Source organism: Nilaparvata lugens, chromosome 1 (assembly GCF_014356525.2).
Source record: "Nilaparvata lugens isolate BPH chromosome 1, ASM1435652v1, whole genome shotgun sequence".
Lineage (NCBI taxonomy): Eukaryota > Metazoa > Arthropoda > Insecta > Hemiptera > Delphacidae > Nilaparvata > Nilaparvata lugens.
The window spans coordinates 7,203,293-7,223,468 of NC_052504.1; the positions used below are offsets into that span (position 1 = coordinate 7,203,293).

The 20,176-nt window shown below is 34.2% G+C and overlaps 1 protein-coding gene across 1 annotated transcript in view; it reads right to left on the bottom strand.

The window, feature by feature from the left end:
* LOC120351486 (sodium-coupled monocarboxylate transporter 1-like) overlaps positions 1 to 20,176 on the bottom strand; it is a gene marked incomplete at its 3' end in the record, with an annotated part of 99,116 nt that overhangs the window by 13,017 nt on the left and 65,923 nt on the right. Inside the window, 1 exon segment of the mRNA XM_039429049.1 lies at positions 5,392 to 5,525. Within this exon segment, the coding sequence (XP_039284983.1) occupies positions 5,392 to 5,525 (134 nt within the window).

Genomic DNA, 20,176 nt, shown 5'->3' on the forward strand with positions numbered 1-20,176 from the left:
TGGAGGAAGACAGAGATGGTGAAGAGGGAGATTTTGAGAAAGACAGATAATAGTGGAGAGGGAAATTTTGAGGACAGTGATGAAGAAAGGGGGAAATTTTGGGGGAAGACAGAGATGGGAAGAGGGAAATTTTATAGAAAGACAGTGATGAAGAAAGGGGGGAATTTTGGAAGAAGACAGTGATGGGGAAGAGGGAAATTTTGGAGTAAGACAGAGATGGGGAAGGAAGAAATTCTGGAGGAAGACAGAGATGGTGAAAAGGGAATTTTGAGAAAGACAGATATAGTGGAGAGGGAAATTTTATAGAAAGACAGTGATGAAGAAAGGGTGAAATTTTGGAGGAAGACAGATATAGTGGAGAGGGAAATTTTATAGAAAGACAGTGATGAAGAAAGGGGGAAGTTTTAGAGGAAGACAGAGATGGGGAAGAGGGAAATTTTGAGAAAGACAGTGATGAAGAAAGGGTGAAATTTTGGAGGAAGACAGATATAGTGGAGAGGGAAATTTTGAGGACAGTGATGAAGAAAGGGGGAAATTTTGGGGGAAGACAGAGATGGGGAAGAGGGAAATTTTGAGAAAGACATTGATGAAGAAAGGGGGAAATTTTGGAGGAAGACAGAGATGGTGAAGAGGGAGATTTTGAGAAAGATAGATATAGTGAGGAGGGAGATTTTGAGAAAGACAGAGATGAAGAAAGGGGGGAATTTTGGAAGAAGACAGAGATGGGGAAGAGGGAAATTAAGAGAAAGACAGTGATGAAGAAAAGGGAAATTTAGAGGGAAAACAGAGATGGAGAAGAGGGAAATTTTGAGAAAGACAGCGATGGAGAAAGGGGGAAGTTTTGGAGTAAGACACATATAGTGAAGAGAAAAATTAGACAGTGATGATGAAAGTGGGGAAGAAAGAGATGGAGAAACGGAATATTATAAGACTACTACTACTTGTCATCTGTCTTGTTATTTGATACACACATTGTAATTAGGCGCAAATGAGGAAGTGTATACGTCAATGCTAAGTGGAAGGAAGCTACATTTCATCTATTTATGGTGAGATTCACTTAAAACTGTCAGCATTGGTTAAATGGGAGCCATTGTTGCTATTTGAAGAAAAATGCTGACAGTTCAAATTAGATCTAACTTGCGTCATGTGTTGTTTTGGCATTTCATTCAAGATGAAAAATTTTATGGTATGGTTTCAAAAGAGTACCTAAGCGAAATCGCTTATTAACTGTACATCCGGATGAGATAATCTATATAAAATGAAAATCGAGCCTCAATTTTGACATTCAATAACTTTTTTATGTGTGCACCGAATTTGATGATTTTTTTTAGTTTTGTTCTTTATGTTCAGGACCAGGTTTATGGCCTATCAAATTCAGAATCCGAAATCAGGACTCTTTCCTAAGGTCCTTCAATGTTTGCATGTAGCTGGCCACACACAGAAATAAAAATCAGCTGTTTTAATCATTGCGTCATCCAACAGCCGTCGGTAGATCTGTTTTTAATTTTTTTCTACTGATTCACAAAATTTCAATTCTTAATAATGCTGCGGTTCGAACGACGTCCAAACTTGGGTCGTAGAACTCGAAATGCTGTAAATTTATAATAATATTATAATCGTATTATTATTATTATCTTTCATATATATAAATAGATATATTATACGTATTATTATTTTATTTTAGGCTACTTCTTGTACTGTTACTCATTCCCCACACACAGATCCGTCTATGTGGGGGAAATATTCACAAATCTGTTTTTAGATATGTTGTCTATGTATCTTGTGCTTTGTATTGTGAATTGAAATTGAATTGAATAAATATATTTAATTTATAATTTTTGTTTTGATTGTAAGCTTTGTTTTATTTTTATTTCTATGAATTTCTTGAATAATTTATTGTAAATTGTATCGATGGCAAATAAAAAGATTGAATTGAAATTGAAAAATATGGAGATTGCCTTTTCACACCGTTCGACGCCATGCCCGATTCAGTGTGTGTGAGTTCTTCCATTCAAACCAATAAGCAGAAGCACCTGGATTTGCATCCAGCTAAAGTTTGTCATGAGATTAATTAACTATTTGGCGGTACGAAGTTCGCCCGGCCAGCTTGTTGAGACTAAATTTCTATCTCAAATCTGGTCATACATCTTGAAATCAATTACAAATCCGTCAAGAATAGTTAGCCAAGAAATCGTAAAATCATGTTAGAATAAGTAGGCCAATTGTCGTACACCTATGTAAGATGAGTTGCCTACCCAATATTATTAGTCCTGAAACCGCCTAATGATACTGTATCTTGGTATTACCATGGAGAAACGATAGCATAAGTAGATATCCCATGGTATAGGGCGTTTATGTCGCAACTTTTACTGTTATCTCAAGCCGATAGTCCACGTAGTTCTTTCCCATGAAGCTGTGTGACACTGGTATTCTCTCAAATTGTGCCGTTCATACACTCTCACCCCAACAAAACAGTAAAATTTACAATAATCGACAGTAATCGGCTTGAGATAACAGTAAGTTGCGACATAAATTCCCTATACCATGGGATATCTACTTACGCTAATGTTCTCTATGGTATTACATACTCTCTGTACACAGAACGGGCCCTAGAAAGAAGTATTACAACTTCAAACTTTTGAACTGAACACCAACCTTCAAATTGCGATTTCCGTTATTTTATCTATCTTACTATGTTAAGAGAGATTAAGAGAGATGATTATGTTAAGAGAGTTTATCTCTCTTATTATGTTAAGATTAAGATCATGACATGTATCAACTGGTTATCATTCCTTACGAACCAAAATTACTTTTTTCAAGTATTAATTTTTCAAGTAATTTTTCCTTGTATGAATAATAACTGAGTAATCACCAATCACTATCGTGAGGTCCACGTTATAATGGCAGTGTTTGTTTAGCAATTGTATTGCTATCTTTGTCTATCATTCAACAAAGCAGATAGCGGTACCTCTTTCTCGCTTTGCTCTGTTGCCAGTACGTTTTTTAACAATGTAGAAATATAGTTAACTATAGTAGTTCTGTGAACAGTAAACCACGCGCTCAGTAAGTTACATTGACCTGTTGTTATGTTATGTTTTCTCAAAAATAAAAAAAAACATTTATCGATTTAAAATGTCTAGAAAAAATCATAATTAATGAACATAGAGCTTTCTGTCCTATCGTACAGTGACGTGTCGTCCCGGAATGTGAGTGTGAGCGCTGTTTTCAGGTCTGGCTGCAACTGTCTACAAGGTTGATGGAAAGATACATTTCCAAGATGTTCGATGTTTTTGAACGGGTAGTATTATAGTCAATTGTCTACTAACGTTGATGGAAAGATACATTTTCAAGATGTTCGATGTTTTTGAACGGGTAGTATTATATACACTAGACAGCTGATTTATGATGAATCATTTCCAGTCTGATTTTCACGGTAATATTGGCGTTCAAAGGAGACTCCTTTTCCTTTTGTATTATCTTTAAAATGCAAAATTCCAAAAAACCGTATTTATACGTCGACGAGGAATTCAAAAAGGAACATACCTGACAAATTTCATCAAAATCTATTGCTGTGTTTTGCTGTAAATGCGGAACATAAAAATATAAATATAAACATAAAGAGAAATGCAAAACCGTCGACTTGAATCTTAGACCTCACTTCGCTCGGTCAGTTAACAAAATATTCATCTTGATTATGAAAATTTATCATGAAATCATTGAAAAATATAATTTATTGCTCGATAGAATATAATTGATTATTTTGAACGAGAATGAACAGTTAATATTACGTTAATAAACCCATATCAGCTACCGTCTATAGTAGGCATTGACAAGACAGAGGATCGGCAACGTTGCTGTCCTAACTTTCTTCACTGCCATTATAACGTGGACCTCACTATAGTATAACCATAGAGAAACAATAGCATAAGTAGATATCCCATGGTATAGGGCGTTTATGTCGCAACTTTTACTGTTATCTCAAGCTGATAGTCCACGTGGTTCTTTTTTATGAAGCTTATTGATATTGGTAGTCTCTCATATTGTGCCGTTCATACACTCTTACCCGGTCAAAACAGTAGAAATCGACAGTAATCTGCTTGAGATAACAGTAAAAGTTGCGACATAAACGCCCTGTACCATGGTATATCTACTTACGCTATTGTTTCTCTATAGTATAACTTCTATCTCACTTGAGTCCTTAAACACCATATTAGCACTTACCGAGGCACCGGTGTGTGAGACCAGAGGAAAAATTATTTTTTCTATAGTGGCAAAATTGTGAATCAGAAATTGCTGCCCGCTCTAATACCTTCTCCCCCACTATTCCTCAACATTCTTCAACAATGCTCGTCAGTCCCCAACTCACGGTTATCAAGTAAACATCAATCTATTGAAAACGTACCGGTCTCAGCTACCGGATCTTTCGGATAACGTACATTTTTTACCGGTCTAGAATACCGGATGTTTTGACTAACAGATATCTTGAGCGTTCAATTTTTTCTAATGTTTTTCTCTTCATTATTTCGGTATTTGATTGACATGTTTTATTTGGAAAACTGATTCTTGTAATTTAGAAAACGTTGGTTTAGGAAAATTGATGACAATGGATGAGTTATCAACCATACAAGCCCCAGCCTTTGGAACTTGTATCAATAGCATGCTTCACAATGAAGTGTCACAAAATAAACATTCACTTGACGAAATAGATGATTCCGACCACTATAGTTATTTATGAACTTTTCTTGCTAATAAAATAACTGGAGGCTGAAAACGTTTGCTCAAACAAGTTTCTTGGTAACAATGAAAAATATTATTATTTTCAATGATTACCTTTCAGTTTTGCTATAAAGTCTATATTGATAAAATATTTCTCCATTATTATTGGTCTGAGTAGTAACTGATAGTATATCTTACACGGATTTTTGTATTGTGTGTGTTCTTACATCCAACATCATACATTTATCACATATCAATGTTTCCAAATTTTTTTCTATTCTTCCATCACTTAATTTGCAACTAAAATCTATATTATACTCTACTATAATTGAAATTTACCAATGAAAAATATTTAAATTCATATTTAGTAGAAAATATATCAAACATATCACTTTAAGCAAGACCCGGTCTGTGAGACCGGATGTTTCGGTTTAGGTCAGTTCTGACCATGTTTCGGTTAAAGTGTTAATTCAAATGAAATTCAATAAAACCGCTAATGGTTTGAACTCAGAATGCGACATATAATCGTAGTTTAACGAGCGAAAGTAGTTGAGAAAGATAGTAGCAATACGAGTGCAAAAGTAGTACTTGGATGATTCATAAGACCCTTAGAAGCCTCATGTATAAAAACTGAACAAAGAAGAATCGAATCTTGAATAATATTTTAAATCTTACCTGATAAACAGAAGTAATTCCTAAACTATAGTAAACAGGTACGAATACGAAGCAGACGATGGGAAAGGCAATTGACATTCCATATAAAGTCTCCCACATTCCGCTGCCTCTATAGAACAGCTCTGATGGATATCCTGAAACAAAAATCAATATTCAGTGCTGTTTTAGTAGCTATACACCGTACCGGTACCTCTTGAGACAAAGAAAAAATTGTAATTAAAAATTTGTATAAAATTAAATTTCTACAGAAGCCAGTTTGTTGGCAAAGTAATACAGTTTTTCACAGCAAACGCAGACAAACTTTTGAAGAAATCGCAAGCTTCATAGGCTGAAAAATTTCAAACACCAATCACAAACACCTGTGCAACTTACTCTTTATCAATAACTATTTTTGCAAGTCGGTATGGTCTTAGATTTGTTGAAAAGCGTAGACTTAAGCTGCGTTTACACCAAAGTTATTAACAAAATGTTAATATCTTAATCCTTTATAGATTCTTTTAGATTGAGCATAACTTATCATACACATGATAAACATATGTGTTTGTCAGGTTCCGTTGAATCTAATAGAGTCTATAAGGATTAAGTTATTAACATTTTGTTAATAACGTTGGTGCAAATGCAGCTTTACAAGCTGCGCAACACTCAAACAAAATGCGAGAAATACGCACTATGATCGCAGGTCGCGCAGGTTCGCGCTCTGATCTCGATCACTGTACTTGGCGAATCCGTGTTTGAGAAACGCACGTTTGTCGCGCGTAAGTTTGTAGCAGCTAAATAGTGTTCCTCATAGACTCCACTTCCTTATAGACTCTAAGATTAGTAGAAAAACTAAACTAAAAATAAAAACCTGGACAAACAGTAACTTTTTCTTCCATATCGACATATGAATCTCCATATTTCTGCTCAACCTACTGTTTGAAGGCCAATTCTTTTAGATGCATTTGTTGAAAGTGGACTCGTTTACAATTTTTGCACATCTTTTTCTCTCTTTTTCCTACTTTCTTCTCCAATACTTCCCTTTTTTTCTCCTTTTCACCCTTCATTCCTTCATTCCTTCATTAAAACTTTTACAATATTTCCATTAATAAATAAATCCTTAGTTTAAATAACGAAATTAACGTTTTGGTAGAGAGTTAGTGGGGAGGATATTTTTAATATTCTTCCCAAAGAATGGACATTGATATGTCCAAAGCTCCGCCAATTTATGTAGATGCATAACAATATGATTATTATCTATAGTTATTATATAACAAATTGCTTTTTCATATAATATACAGTTCAATAGTTATTTTCTTAGTCTATATTATGTAAATTCATCTATAACTATGCTGTATTGGAAGCTATTGTATATACAAGTGTATAAGCCAGTATATATTGTAATCTACATAAATAAAGTACTCAATCAATCAATCAATCAATTCCTTACTTTTATACCCTCTACCTGCCTATTACATGGGAAACCATAGTTGGCTAGGTATTTTTCCTCCTTTCTTTCTTTTCAGCACTCCCCACCATGAAGCCTGTTTTTGTATTTTATTAAAAAATTATTTTTGATTGTGATTTTCGGTATTTTGATTTCTTTCATGTATATTGTCTTGATTTGAATAAAGTTATTGTTGATTGATTGTTCACACAAATTCATGGATTTTTCCTTGCTCCCGAATAGCTTTGATTACCTTTTTTGGGACTTGATTTAAAGAGTTTTCTCAGGCTCGGAACCTCTTCTGAATACCCCCAGGAATTTCTAGTTTTACAAAAACAGCATTTTGAATATAACACAGTTACTGTATTATCTGGTGAACATAAAATGAATCTTTCCAACCTTATTCAACGCTCAATGAGGGCAAATTGATATCTGAATTTTAAGGTATGAAACTTATTCAAAATCGTTAATAATTTCGAATTATTCAATTCCTTATTCGCATAAATATCAATTTTCAACCCACGAGCCAGGAGCTATCAAATTATCACAATTTCTTTATTTTTAGAAGCGTATACAGATTATTCGACAAAGATACACATTCGACACAGACTTTTTTCATCAACAGTAACAGATTCAGTTGGATGATGTGGACCGCAAGTTTTCTCCTTTTAGCTCACGTATTGTATAATCTGAATAATGGTACATCAAGGCATTGAAAACTCTTCTATTAGAACTCATAACCCAGCAATTGCTGCCACCTATAGGCAGAGTTTAGTATAATATATACATTACAAGTTCTCGACCAATCATGAGATTAAGATACATTACAAACTGGTTATCAATCAGGGGAGAGAGAGAGAGAAAGAGAGTGAGTAGGCGGAGTTTAAGATATGACTCCCAAGATGTGCTGCTGTCCACTGGCATAATTACGAATTAGAAAACAAGCAGTCGCCCAATCAGGAGAGAGTCGAGTGTGAATTAGTTATTCAACCAGTGCTGTCTCCTATTGGCCAAACTTGAAGTTGAGTATTTTTACAGTGACCAATCAGGAGAGAGTTAGTGTAGTAGAGTAATCAGTGGTGATAAAATGAGTATTGCTTTTTATTGGCCACTCGCCTTGATAGAATAATGTATTATTGCTAGTTTTTTATCTTTTTCGATTGGTATTCAAGTTTGAGTAATATTTTTTATTTATAAATTTTGATTAAATTCTGTAATTGAAAATATGCTCAACTAGACTAAACAGAGAGAATTTCAAACACTTTAGAAGGAAATATTCGAAGGTTAATAAATGGATCATTAGTTAGAAAATCAAGTGAAGGTTGATCAATATTCATCTATTCTCCTTCCAGCTATTCTCTCTCTCTCTCTCTCTCTCTCTCTCTCTCTCTCTCTCTGTTGTCAATATTAATATTTGTAATTAAAGAAAAATTGAAAATCAATTTCACTTATCATCAGATAACTTTCAAAATACGATGAGCATGCTTGATCAATTTATCATTCAACTTGCTATGATATCAACTACTCTCTTAATAGAAAATTGAATGACACTTACTTGACTAGTCATGTAACTTAATAATTATCTTGATTGGTAGAATACAACGATATGCAGTACAAAAACTTGATTTATAGCTTTAGAGAATAATTTGAAACAATGTATTGTCGAGTGAACAGACAGAGGTATGATTCATCGTGATTTCTATAGTAATAGAAAATTACATTATTTAAGTGAAGAGTTTCTAACTTACAGTGAATTATCGGCGGGAACCACGAGCAGTCAGGAGATAAGGCCAGATTATATTCATCATTATTATTAGAATTAAATAATACACGGTATCTATTCTCTGTATATTCGCACGGTACCTATTATGTGTAGCTAGCGTATAATTTACTCGTCCGATCTTCGAAGCTTTTTAGAGATTCACATTTAAGCTATATGGCAATTCTTATTCTATTGGTGGTAGTGCCTGGAATAAGGTGAATGGAATATTTTTCCTCATATCACTCAATAAAGTGAGTAGACTGTCTTCTAATATTTGCAGAATTCTGTAAGTGTAAAAAGTGAAAGTGTGAGTGTTAGTTAATTGATTGTAATGAAACAGGCAATCAATTACAAAATTGTAATAAACAATAGTTATCATGTAGGCCCAGTCCGATATTTGTAATGTTTTCATGTACAATAGATTTCTTCAATGGAAGAAGAACCACTCTGTTGGATTTAACCAAGCATAGTATATAGCTATCTACCATATACTAAATTAGTATATATAAATAAATTTGAAGTTGCATTTGTTCAAATGCTGATTAATGAATAATTATTATTAAAAAAAAATCCCAATTAAATGCTGTAAATCACCCCGAAGACTTCTGCTACTGCAAATATTGACAACAGGGTAAACAGCTAGATGGAAATTCGATGAGTGCTACAATACAAAAATTATTTGTCAGCCCGGGAATCGAACCCAGTACCTCCTAATTGCCGGTTAGGATAAGGATAAGGGAAACCATTTCTGACCAGCAATTAGGAGGTACTGAGATCGATTCCCGGGCTGACAAATAATTTTTGTATAGTAGCGCTCATCGAATTTCCATCTAACTGTTTACCCTGTTGTCAATATTTGCAGTAGCACAGGTCTTCGGAGTGATTGACAGCATTTAATTGGGATTCTCGTTTAATGATAATTATTAGTATATAATCTATATATTTACCGACTGTATACTATTCTTGGGATTAAACTATTTGCATTCGGACTGATGTATAAATTATCATTGGAACCGTTTTGGGCGTTAGCCTGTGTACTTAGTGGTAATTTTCTGGTTGTGTGATTCTAATGATTGAATAGATTAATGGAATAAATAAATAATGGATCAAGGATCACACTGCTTCCATTGAAGCAGTAAGTAAAGAAATACTATTTTCTTTATTACCTCTGTCATCTCTGATTGAAGGCTGCTGATGACGAATTCATCAACAAACTCATAAAAAGTTTATTATTTCGGTGATCATATGTGTAAATCATACCAGATTTCGTAAATCACGAAGAATTTGCACAACTTTTGCAAGAGCAAGTGGCGTGACTAGAGACGTGTAAAAGTACAACCGAGACAATGGAAAAAGTAATGTTTGGATTGATTAAATAGTAGATCTTTCATAGTGATATATATGTTTGAGGAAGTAAGTTACGGGAGTGTCATAATAAAATTGGCCAACAATTGTTTTGTACATCATGTCACAAGAATGAATTATAATAATCATTGTTGTCTCAGTGTTATTTACATTCACCTGTCACACAGAAAGAATAGTCTAGGAAAGTTATTGTACAAAGAAGAATGTGTTTCGTCTCGGAAATCGTTTTACGTCTCAAGAGCTGAGAACGGTGTGCTATGTTTTATGAAAAAATAAATTGAAGATGCTGAAGAACTAAACAAATTTAATTGTCAAAATCTTGCCTGTCATACCAATTTGGAGCAAATTGAAAAGTTTCTAAAAACTGATCCACTTTTTGCTCTGAACACATCTCAAGAACGTTTGTCACAATAATTAATCAATATCGGGGGGTGAGCTTTGCTCTGGAGTGTAAAAGCATAGAAAATTTGTAACGAAATATTGAATTTATAGTTTATATTTATTAATTCATTTTCTCAGTCGTACAATCTTTTTACAGTTATATGAGGAGGCACAACAGGCTTATGCCCAAAACTGTCCCTTTTCAAATTTATACTACAGTCCAAATCAAAATCTAGGTTAAGCTACGGTACTATCACTCATCAAAATAACAATTCATTCACACTTCAGAAAACAAACACATCATCAATAATTACAAATATACTATGAATTCGATTTAGAATGATATACTATATTTGCTACAATATTTGTTAAAATACTATGTAATATTCTACACTAACAGCATCTAGTTACTATTTTGGAATTTCTGAAGTAAACATTTTTTTTAAAAAAAAGAGAAATAAACGAAAATAAGTTTTTCTTGTTGAATCTTTCTTTTTGTGAAATCAGCTGAATGATCCCACACATGCACTCGTTCACTCAATTCCATTACGGTATCGACAGACGACAAAATTTCCAGCTGTTTTTTTTCCAAGGACGTATTTATCCTTTTAATGTCCTTTAGCGAGTTATCCCAGGGTTGAGACCTAGTGCAATCGAGTTTTCATATAATAAACCTACTTTGTTCCAAATTTCGTGAGAATCGTTAGAGCCGTTTTCGAGATCCGGTCACTTACAGATATATTATAAACATAAAAACATTTAAACAGAAACTACTCGTTTAATAGAATGGGTTTGTCATAATAATTGTGCATTGATCATAAATAAATTTAAGATGCTGAAGAACTAAACAAATTTAATTGTCAAAATCATATCTGTTATACCAATTTGGAGCAAATTGGAAAGTGTCTAAAAACTGATTCACCTTAATCAATTTTGCTTAATTGAATTTCTAGAACTTTTATTACTATTGAATAATCAAACGAAAAATGTTGTTTCTCATTAGGTTGGATGACAATTCATTCACTTCCCATTCAGACGTGATGTACGCTGTAAATATTATTCTGCACAGTGATTCAACACAGAACTGAAATAAAATTTCCCGTAGAGAGAAAAAAGAATATTAAAATGTCATCTCAGTTTTACTGTAAAGTTTGGCCTTCATGAATCTGAATCAGAGCCTATTACTCATACTCACAACAGTGAAAAAATAAGAGTAGAAGAAGAATTGTGCAGAGAGCAGATTCAGAGAGAGTGACTCTCAGATAATTAATTGTAAAAAAAAACATATATGTACTCGTATGATGTTTGTGGAGCAAATAAATCAAGGATACTATATTCCTGGTGGTATACAATTAGAGAGTTTAGAATGTGCATTGCATTACTGGTTACAATCGAAAGCCCTCAGACTGCGGTGCTATTTTTACTTTCCTTGCCCTATTACCATAGGTAAGGAAAGTATTGCTTTCCGAAAAAAGTTAAGGTACCCCAATTTCTAAATAATTTCTATACGTTTCAAGGTCTTCGAGTCCAAAAAAGTGGTTTTTGGGTATTGGTCTGTACGTGTGTGAGTGTATGTGCGTCTGTGTACACGATATCTCATCTCCTCATCTCCCAATAAACGTAATGACTTGAAATTTGGAACTTAAGGTCCTCACACTATAAGGATCCGACACGAGCAATTTCGATCAAATGCAATTCAAGATGGCGGCCAAAATGGCGAAAATGTTGTCAAAAACAGGGTTTTCGCGATTTTCTCGAAAACGGCTCCAACGATATTGATCAAATCCATACTCAAAATAGCTATTGATAAGCTTTATCAACTGCCACAAGTCCCATATCTGTGAAAATTTTAAGAGCTCCACCCCCATGTATGCAAAGTTTGATTTTAGATTTCTACTTATCAGGTCTCAGATATAATTTAAGCGAAAAATTGAAAATTTTGGGTAGAAAAGATTGAATATGAGAATCTCTACAATTAATGTCCAGTAACATTTTCACCTAAAATTGAAAATAAGCTTGAAATTTGATAAAATGTGATTATTCAATTGCAAACTGTTGGGAAACTGTTGATTCACAATTATTAGGCTTCAGATACAATTTAAACAAAAAATTATAAGTGAAAAAGATTGAGCATGAGAATCTCTACAATTAATGTTCAGTAACATTTTTACCTAAAATTGAAATAAGCTCGAAATTCGAGAAAATGTGATTATTCAATTATTACAAACTGTTGGCAACTGTTGATTCTATTAAATCATTCAGTATGAAGAGATAGCAGACCTCGTGTGTTTCCAGCGTTATTGTCCTGTCACCAGCTGGCTCAGATCTATAAAAAGTAGTAAACTTGTGATGCGCGGGAACACTAGCGTCAGGTGATAAATTTTCATAACGGCAAGGAAAGTTGTGTGAGTGCGCCACACCAGATTTTTATTTTTACGGTAATATTGGCGTATGAAGAAGGCCCCTTTTCTCTTTTCCTATTATCCTTGAAATGCAAAATATCCAAAAACCTTGTATATACGTCGACGCGCAATTTAAAAAGGATCATACCTGTCAAATTTCATAAAAATCTATTACCGCGTTTCGCCGTAAATGCGCAACATATAGACATTCAAACATATTATAGACGTTTTAACATAAAGAGAAATGCCAACCAGTCGACTTGGATCTTAGACCTCACTTCGCTCGGTCAATTACTGGATACAATCAAAACTCCTCAGTCTGCGTTGCTTATTTTTTATTGATTTTTACGAGTAGTCATCATACTGATAAAACAGTACAAGCATCATAATAATAAATCCTACTTTAACTAAAACAAAATTCCACAACCAAAACTCGCTCAACAACTCTATTCATTGGAGCTCATTATGTCTCCAGTCCTTAGAGATTATGATTCATTCTTATTTCATTGAGATTCATTCTTTATTCTATCTGGAATAATTTGGACAAAAAACTAGTCCTATTACGTGAAAATGTAATTCAGACTGTGACATTTACAACGGAATTCATGGTCAGAGCTACAGTTGAACAAATCACAGGCAGATGAGTTACATCATCATGATTTTTGATACCAAATTACAGTATTTGTTCATGGTGGAATTTGGAATAGAGTTAGTTACCAATAATGAAGACTTCATTTTTTGTGGTAGCGTTTTCGAAATTCAGTGGAATGATATATTGAAATTGAGCCAGGTAATAAAATAACGATTTCATAGAAGGAATGTTCCCGTGATTAATCAGGATGTAGCTTAATAGACAATTCAAAATTTGGTCACGTTGATTACTATGATATACACCGTGTCCCACAAGAGGTTCACACTTTTGATTTTATATTACGTGCTCATTCATGCACCAAACTTTTTAAATTTTACAAAGTAAACTTTCACAGTTTACAAAGTAGGTTCTAAAAATATTCTGGGATAATTTCAACTCCCTAGCCTAGCCTATATAGAAACAAAATGGCGGCATATTGAAAAACTATACTTTAAGAACATTAAAATGGTGTTTTTGTTTTATAAAGTATCTTTATTGTTGCACATTAGAGCAATATGACGTGAAATAAACTAGAACATAGCCTTATGAAAAACCTCAAAGTCCGAAATTATTAAAATTGAAATCCATCCACTGATAACAGCGCTTAAGAAATGATTCATAAGCTCTCACAAAGAAACTCCGCGGTATCCGGAGAAGTTCCTCTTCTATTGATCGTTTTAGTTCCTCATCATCATTGAAGCTGTGGGCATGAACTTTCTCCTTCAAGTATCCTCATAAAAAAGTCACAAACAGTTAAATCTGGTGATCGGGGTGGCCAATCTAAAAAATCACTCCCACGACCAACCCTACGCCCATGAAGTTTGTCATTTACTAATTGCTTGACATGATTTGCGAAATGAGGTGAAGCACCATCTTGTTGGAAGATTGCTTGATCCATTTCTGGTACCATCAAATGAGGCAAGACTACCGCAACTAAGTAAACAAATCAGATGATACTCATGATGACTCATGAAACTAGCTTTTATAGGAAGCGAATTGGTAACATATTTTTAATATGCCGCCATTTTGTTTCTAAGAAGATTATGGAGCTTAAACATATTTTTCAGAGCCTACTTTGTAAACTGTGTAAAATTTTGAAAAAGTTTGGTACGTGAATGGACACGTGATATAGATTGAAAAGAGTAAACCTCTTCGTGCCACACGGTGTATATTCTTTTAATACACTTCCTAAGAAAGTGATGGAAAATCACAAGGGTACTGATATAGATTATAAAATTGATAACAAAATCTTTGCGATTAGGAAGCAGTTATGAAGGAGTTACTTTAGAGAGGCATGCATTTTTCGTATCGGCATGTCCATAAATTTCGGATTAATTGATCATTCCATATTACTGTATACTCAAATCTTTCAATAGAGATGAAGAGGTTCAAGTAGACACTTGACTGCTAAACACTTTTGATTATGAAGAGCTCATTCAAAGTTACAATCGGAAATGTACTAGCACAGTATAATACAGCAATGTACCATAGAGAAACAATAGCGTAAGTAGATATCCCATGATATAGGACGTTTATGTCGCAACTTTTACTGTTATCTCAAGCCGATAGTTCCTGTTATTCTTTCCCGTGAAGCTGTGTGACACTGGTAGTCTCTCATACTGTGCCGTTCATACACTCTCACCCCAATAAAACAGTAAAATCTTCAATATTCAATAGTAATCGGCTTGAGATAACAGTAAACGTTGCGACATGAACGCCCTATACCATGGATATCTACTTACGCTATTGCTTCTCTATGAATGTACCTAGAATACATACTCATTAACGCTACCATCAACACTAGGTAAATTGGAATACAGTATATACCTAACTATACCAACACAGTTATCTTTGAATGATAAAATCGTAAAAAAACTGCACATTAATAATTGCTGATTAATATTGCTAAATTAATGACTATACTAACACAGTTATCTTTGAATAATAAAACATTGAAAAAACTGCACATAAATTTCTGATTAATATTGCTAAATTAATGATTGTGTAGGCTGGAGGCAGAAACAAAATTAAATCATTTGAATGCTCAGATGAATTTCCATTGAAGAGGAAAAATCAGGTTAATTAATACGATGAGATGAATGAATAAAATACAGTGTGAATTTGTTACAGCTAGAGAGGATAGAATGTAGCCTAACATTCTAAACTCTCTAGTTACAGCATGGAATAAAATGCCAGTCTCTTTTCTGCAGTGAGACTGAAAACAAGATGATAAAACACAATACAGAAGCAAAATCATCTCCAATGAAATATTATTGTTATTCGAAATACAGTGAATGTTTACAACATTTCGACTGAAATAGGAGGTAAAGTGAATATTTTCCGCCGCTACTGAAATAGAACGTCTTGAATTTCAAGGTTGATAACTACAATGTTGTGACAATTTATTAGTTTGAAAAGATGAACGGCTCGATAAGTAATGCTTTCACACGTAGAAAATTCAAATATAGGTATAGAAGGAATAATAAACCGAAGTTCGTTCAGCACAGGTCTATCAATAAAGTATACCTAATGCCTGTATTGATGGCATCAAAATCAAGTTTTCAGATCGTAGGCCTACATAGATACTAATGCCATATAGGTAATGTATAGTACAGGAGAACTCGCTCAAAATGCCTCTGATATAATAATTATATCAGATGTTCTATTGAACGAAGAGCATTGCATTGAGTTGAGTCTACCTACTATTACTCTAATAAATTTGTAAAAAATATAGATAAATCAATAAATAAAATAGTAAATATCGGGGCACCGAGCTTCGCTCGTTATTTTTATTTATTGATAACTAGAACACAATTCTCTAAAATGATCGTGTTTATATTTTACAGCTGGCTATACCTCAGCTTATGAATTTCGGGGATGCGATATTTTGATTTTTCACAGAATCGCTCGCTCACTTTTTACTATCCACAGACGACGAAAGTCTCAGCTGTTTCAGCCAAAGATGAATTATCATTTTAATGTCGTTCAGCGAGTTTTCCCAAGGATGAGACCTAATGCAATCAAAATTTTTATATCATAAACCTACTATGTTCCAAATTTCGTGAAAATCGTTAGAGCCGTTTTCGAGATCCGTTGAACATAAATAACCAGGTAACCAGATATAAAAATATAAACAGACATACAGAAACTGCTCGCTTAATATAATAGGATAGTGATAGTAATAGTAGGTATTGGTTGAGTTGCATACTTTTTAATAACCCAGCTGAAAGCTGATTTAATTGTGATTTGTAATGATAAAAGAATGAGATAAATTGCTGAAAAATTGTTTTCTCAATGTCATCCTTCTATAGCCTCAAAAAGGCCGAGAGAGTGAGTCCATTTCGTTGGCCCAATGAACAAAAAATATTGGTAATGTCTTGATGTCTTGGAAATTTGAAGTTGATTCTGATGGAAGCATAAAAGAGTTATCATCAAAGTTACAAACAAACCCACATACCCACAAACGGACAACTCCAGCCTCAAATTAAAGGAATGAACTTGCTACGCACATTCAATAAACTGTCCATGAATCTAGACTAGAATCTAAACTCTCCATCTTCAGCACTAGAGACTAGAAAAGGATCTTCACTAGAGATTCAAACCGGCTCTCAACGAGATTTCCATCGGCAATAGTAGTAGCCTAATATTAGTGAAAAACAAACACTCCAGATACAATGTTATGATTGAATGGATGGACAACTATAATAAGAGGATGACCTTCGCGCTCGTTTGGGTTCGTTAATCTCTAGATGCCTCAGGCACTGCTCACATAAATTAATATCATTCAGTTTTCAAATATTTGATTTTAGGATACAGAGGAGAAATACTAGTGGAAGATTGAATGATAGCTGTACTTAACATGATAGTCTAAAACAGTGATTCAGTAAATATAATATGATTCAGTTTTCAAGTGAGAGGAGAGTAAAAAAGTATAAACTCAACCTCCCTCATTAAAACATAGTTGAACATAATCTTTTAGGTTATTTAGACAAATTGAAATCTACCCAATCTGAGATCCTCATCCTGTCATGGTCGTCGATGGAATTTACGCACAAACGAAAACATAATTGAACATAATCTTTTAGGTTATTTAGACAAATTGAAATTTACCCAATCTGAGATCCTCATCCTGTCCGGGTCATCGACGGAATTTACGCACAAACGAAAACGCAGCTTAAAGGCAGACGCACACAGATCGTCATCGGACGGACGGCACGCATCGGACGGATCGGACGATTAGATTTGATGCGGATAGGTAAGCGCACTACAATTGAAAACAATGCATCAAATCTAATCGTCCGATCCGTCCGATGCGTGCCGTCCGTCCGATGACGATCTGTGTGCGCCTACCTTAACTGGCCACTTTCCTCTGGATGCCATTATCTTGGATTTTTGAGGTGAGATTCTCATGCCGAAGTCCTACCCAATTTCGTTCAGCTTGAAAAGTGCAAATCGTAGTTTATCTTCCATGTTAAAAATATCCACAGTGTCGTCTGCATATAGTAGAGTTCATAAGGACATTATTGCGAAGATAATTCTCTCTTTAGATGACAAATTACCTTTTGGTCCAGCTTTCATACTAGCTACCTACAATGGGCATTCATAGACCTATAGGAACAGTAGCTGAACTTTTCCAAAAACCTGTTGCCGTGTCCACTACAGGTAGAGAATAAACTTGGACCCATCACAGACCTTGAAGCCCAAAGATACAGCCCTGAGGCAACTTATCGATTCCAAATTATAATCCTATACTATTAAACGAGCAATTCCTGTTTATATGTTTATATATCTGTATTTGACCGGATCTCGAAAATGGCTCTAACGATTCTCACGAAGCTTGGAACAAAGTAGGTTTATGATATGAAAATTCGATTGCACTAGGTCTCAACCCTGGGATAACTCGCTGAAGAGCTGGAAATTTTGTCGTCTGTCGATACCGTGATGGGAGTGAGTGAGCGAGTGCATGTGTGGGTTATTTATTCCTCAGCTGATCTTACGAGAAGAATAATCCAGCAAGAAAAACTTATTTTTGTTTATTTATCTTTTTTTATAAAACATGTTTACTTCAGAAAGTCTAAAATAGTAACTAGATGCTGTAAGTGTAGAATAGTACATAGTATATTAACAAATATTGTGGCTAACATAATATATCATTCTAAATCGAATTCATATTATATCTAGCCTATTTGTAATTGATGATGTGTTTGTTTTTTGAAGTGTGAATTTCATTTTTTTTTTATTTCATTTCATTTTTTCATCCCACTGACCACCTATGAAAGGGGTATAAGGATTTGTCAATTATAATCCAAGTCGTCAATCTTTGCATTCCATAATGCAAAAAGAATTCCTCACTGGAATAAGGACAAACCTGCAACAACTCCTCCCTCACCTTAATTCTGAACTTTTCACCTGCAAGAGCCTTTACGCGTGTTGGCAATGAATTATAACGCCGAATTCCTGCACTCTTTACCCCCCTCTCATACATACCAGTTCGATGAATCTCATCTCTGAGGTTTTGTCTATATCTGGTATTGTATGAGTGGAGCAACTCTCCTGTATTTAACCTATCTTTATTTATTATAAAACAAAGAGCCTCCAAAATATATACACCTGGTAGTGGGAGAATCTTCATATATATATATTATATATTATATATATATATATATATATATATATATATATTATATATATATATAGCGAGTTTTGCAACTTCAGTATGTCGCTTCTCGCACCCCAATTGCCATCTTTCTTTATTTATCCAGTCTCCTCCTTCAAGAGACCTCTACTCTCCATTTGAATGTGGACATTGGATACCCATCTCTTTCGCGGTCTTCCACGCTTATTTCTGTTCGCTGGTACCCAATTCCATACTTTCAAAGGAAGTCTTCCTTCATTCATTCTGCGCAGGTGTCCATACCATTTCAATTGTTTCTCTCCAATGACATCCATTATCGTGTTTTTTGCGAATCTTTAACTCTTTGAAATAACCTCTACAACTTGCTCTAATAGATTCACCTACCATCACTCTAACTGCCCACTTTTGAATCCTAAATATATGTATTGCATGAGTTGAATTGCCCCAAAATATAACACCGTATGACAGAAGAGAATGAATTGTTATTTTGATGAATGATAGAAGCTTAAACTAGATTTTGATTTGGACTGTAGTATAAATTTGAAAATGGAAAGTTTTGGGCATAAGCCTGATGTGCCTCCTCATATTATAAATATAAAAATAATTGTACGACTGAGAAAATGAATAAATAAATATAAAAATATAAACTATAAATCAAATCTTTCGTTACAAATTTTTTATGCTTTTACACTCCAGAGAGAAGCTCGGTCCCCCGATAGTGTATCCATAATATATAATATGAATGATTGCAGTTTCAGAAGCAGTCAGCTACTTAGGAAAGTACAAATTAGACTGGTCTCTCCAATTGATAACTCGATAATAATTGCAACTTGTACTTGATGAGTAGTGAGACGAACCCACGACAGAGCCTAATCGCCATTACAGTTACGTTCCACGTACACACAGTCCTACGTCAATGAGAAAAGTTAAGAGCCATTAAGCAAGGATACTTATCAATCTTCATCATCACTGAAACACCGCGAGAGCTCCTAACAAATGTTCCAATATAATATTCCCAATAATCTATGTCCTAATACTAGAATAATTAGTATTCTTCTTCTTCTTCTTCTTCTTCTTCTTCTTCTTCTTCTTCTTCTTCTTCTTCTTCTTCTTCTTCTTCTTCTTCTTCTTCTTCTTCTTCTTTCTTCTTCTTCTCTTCTTCTTCTTCTTCTTCTTCTTCTTCTTT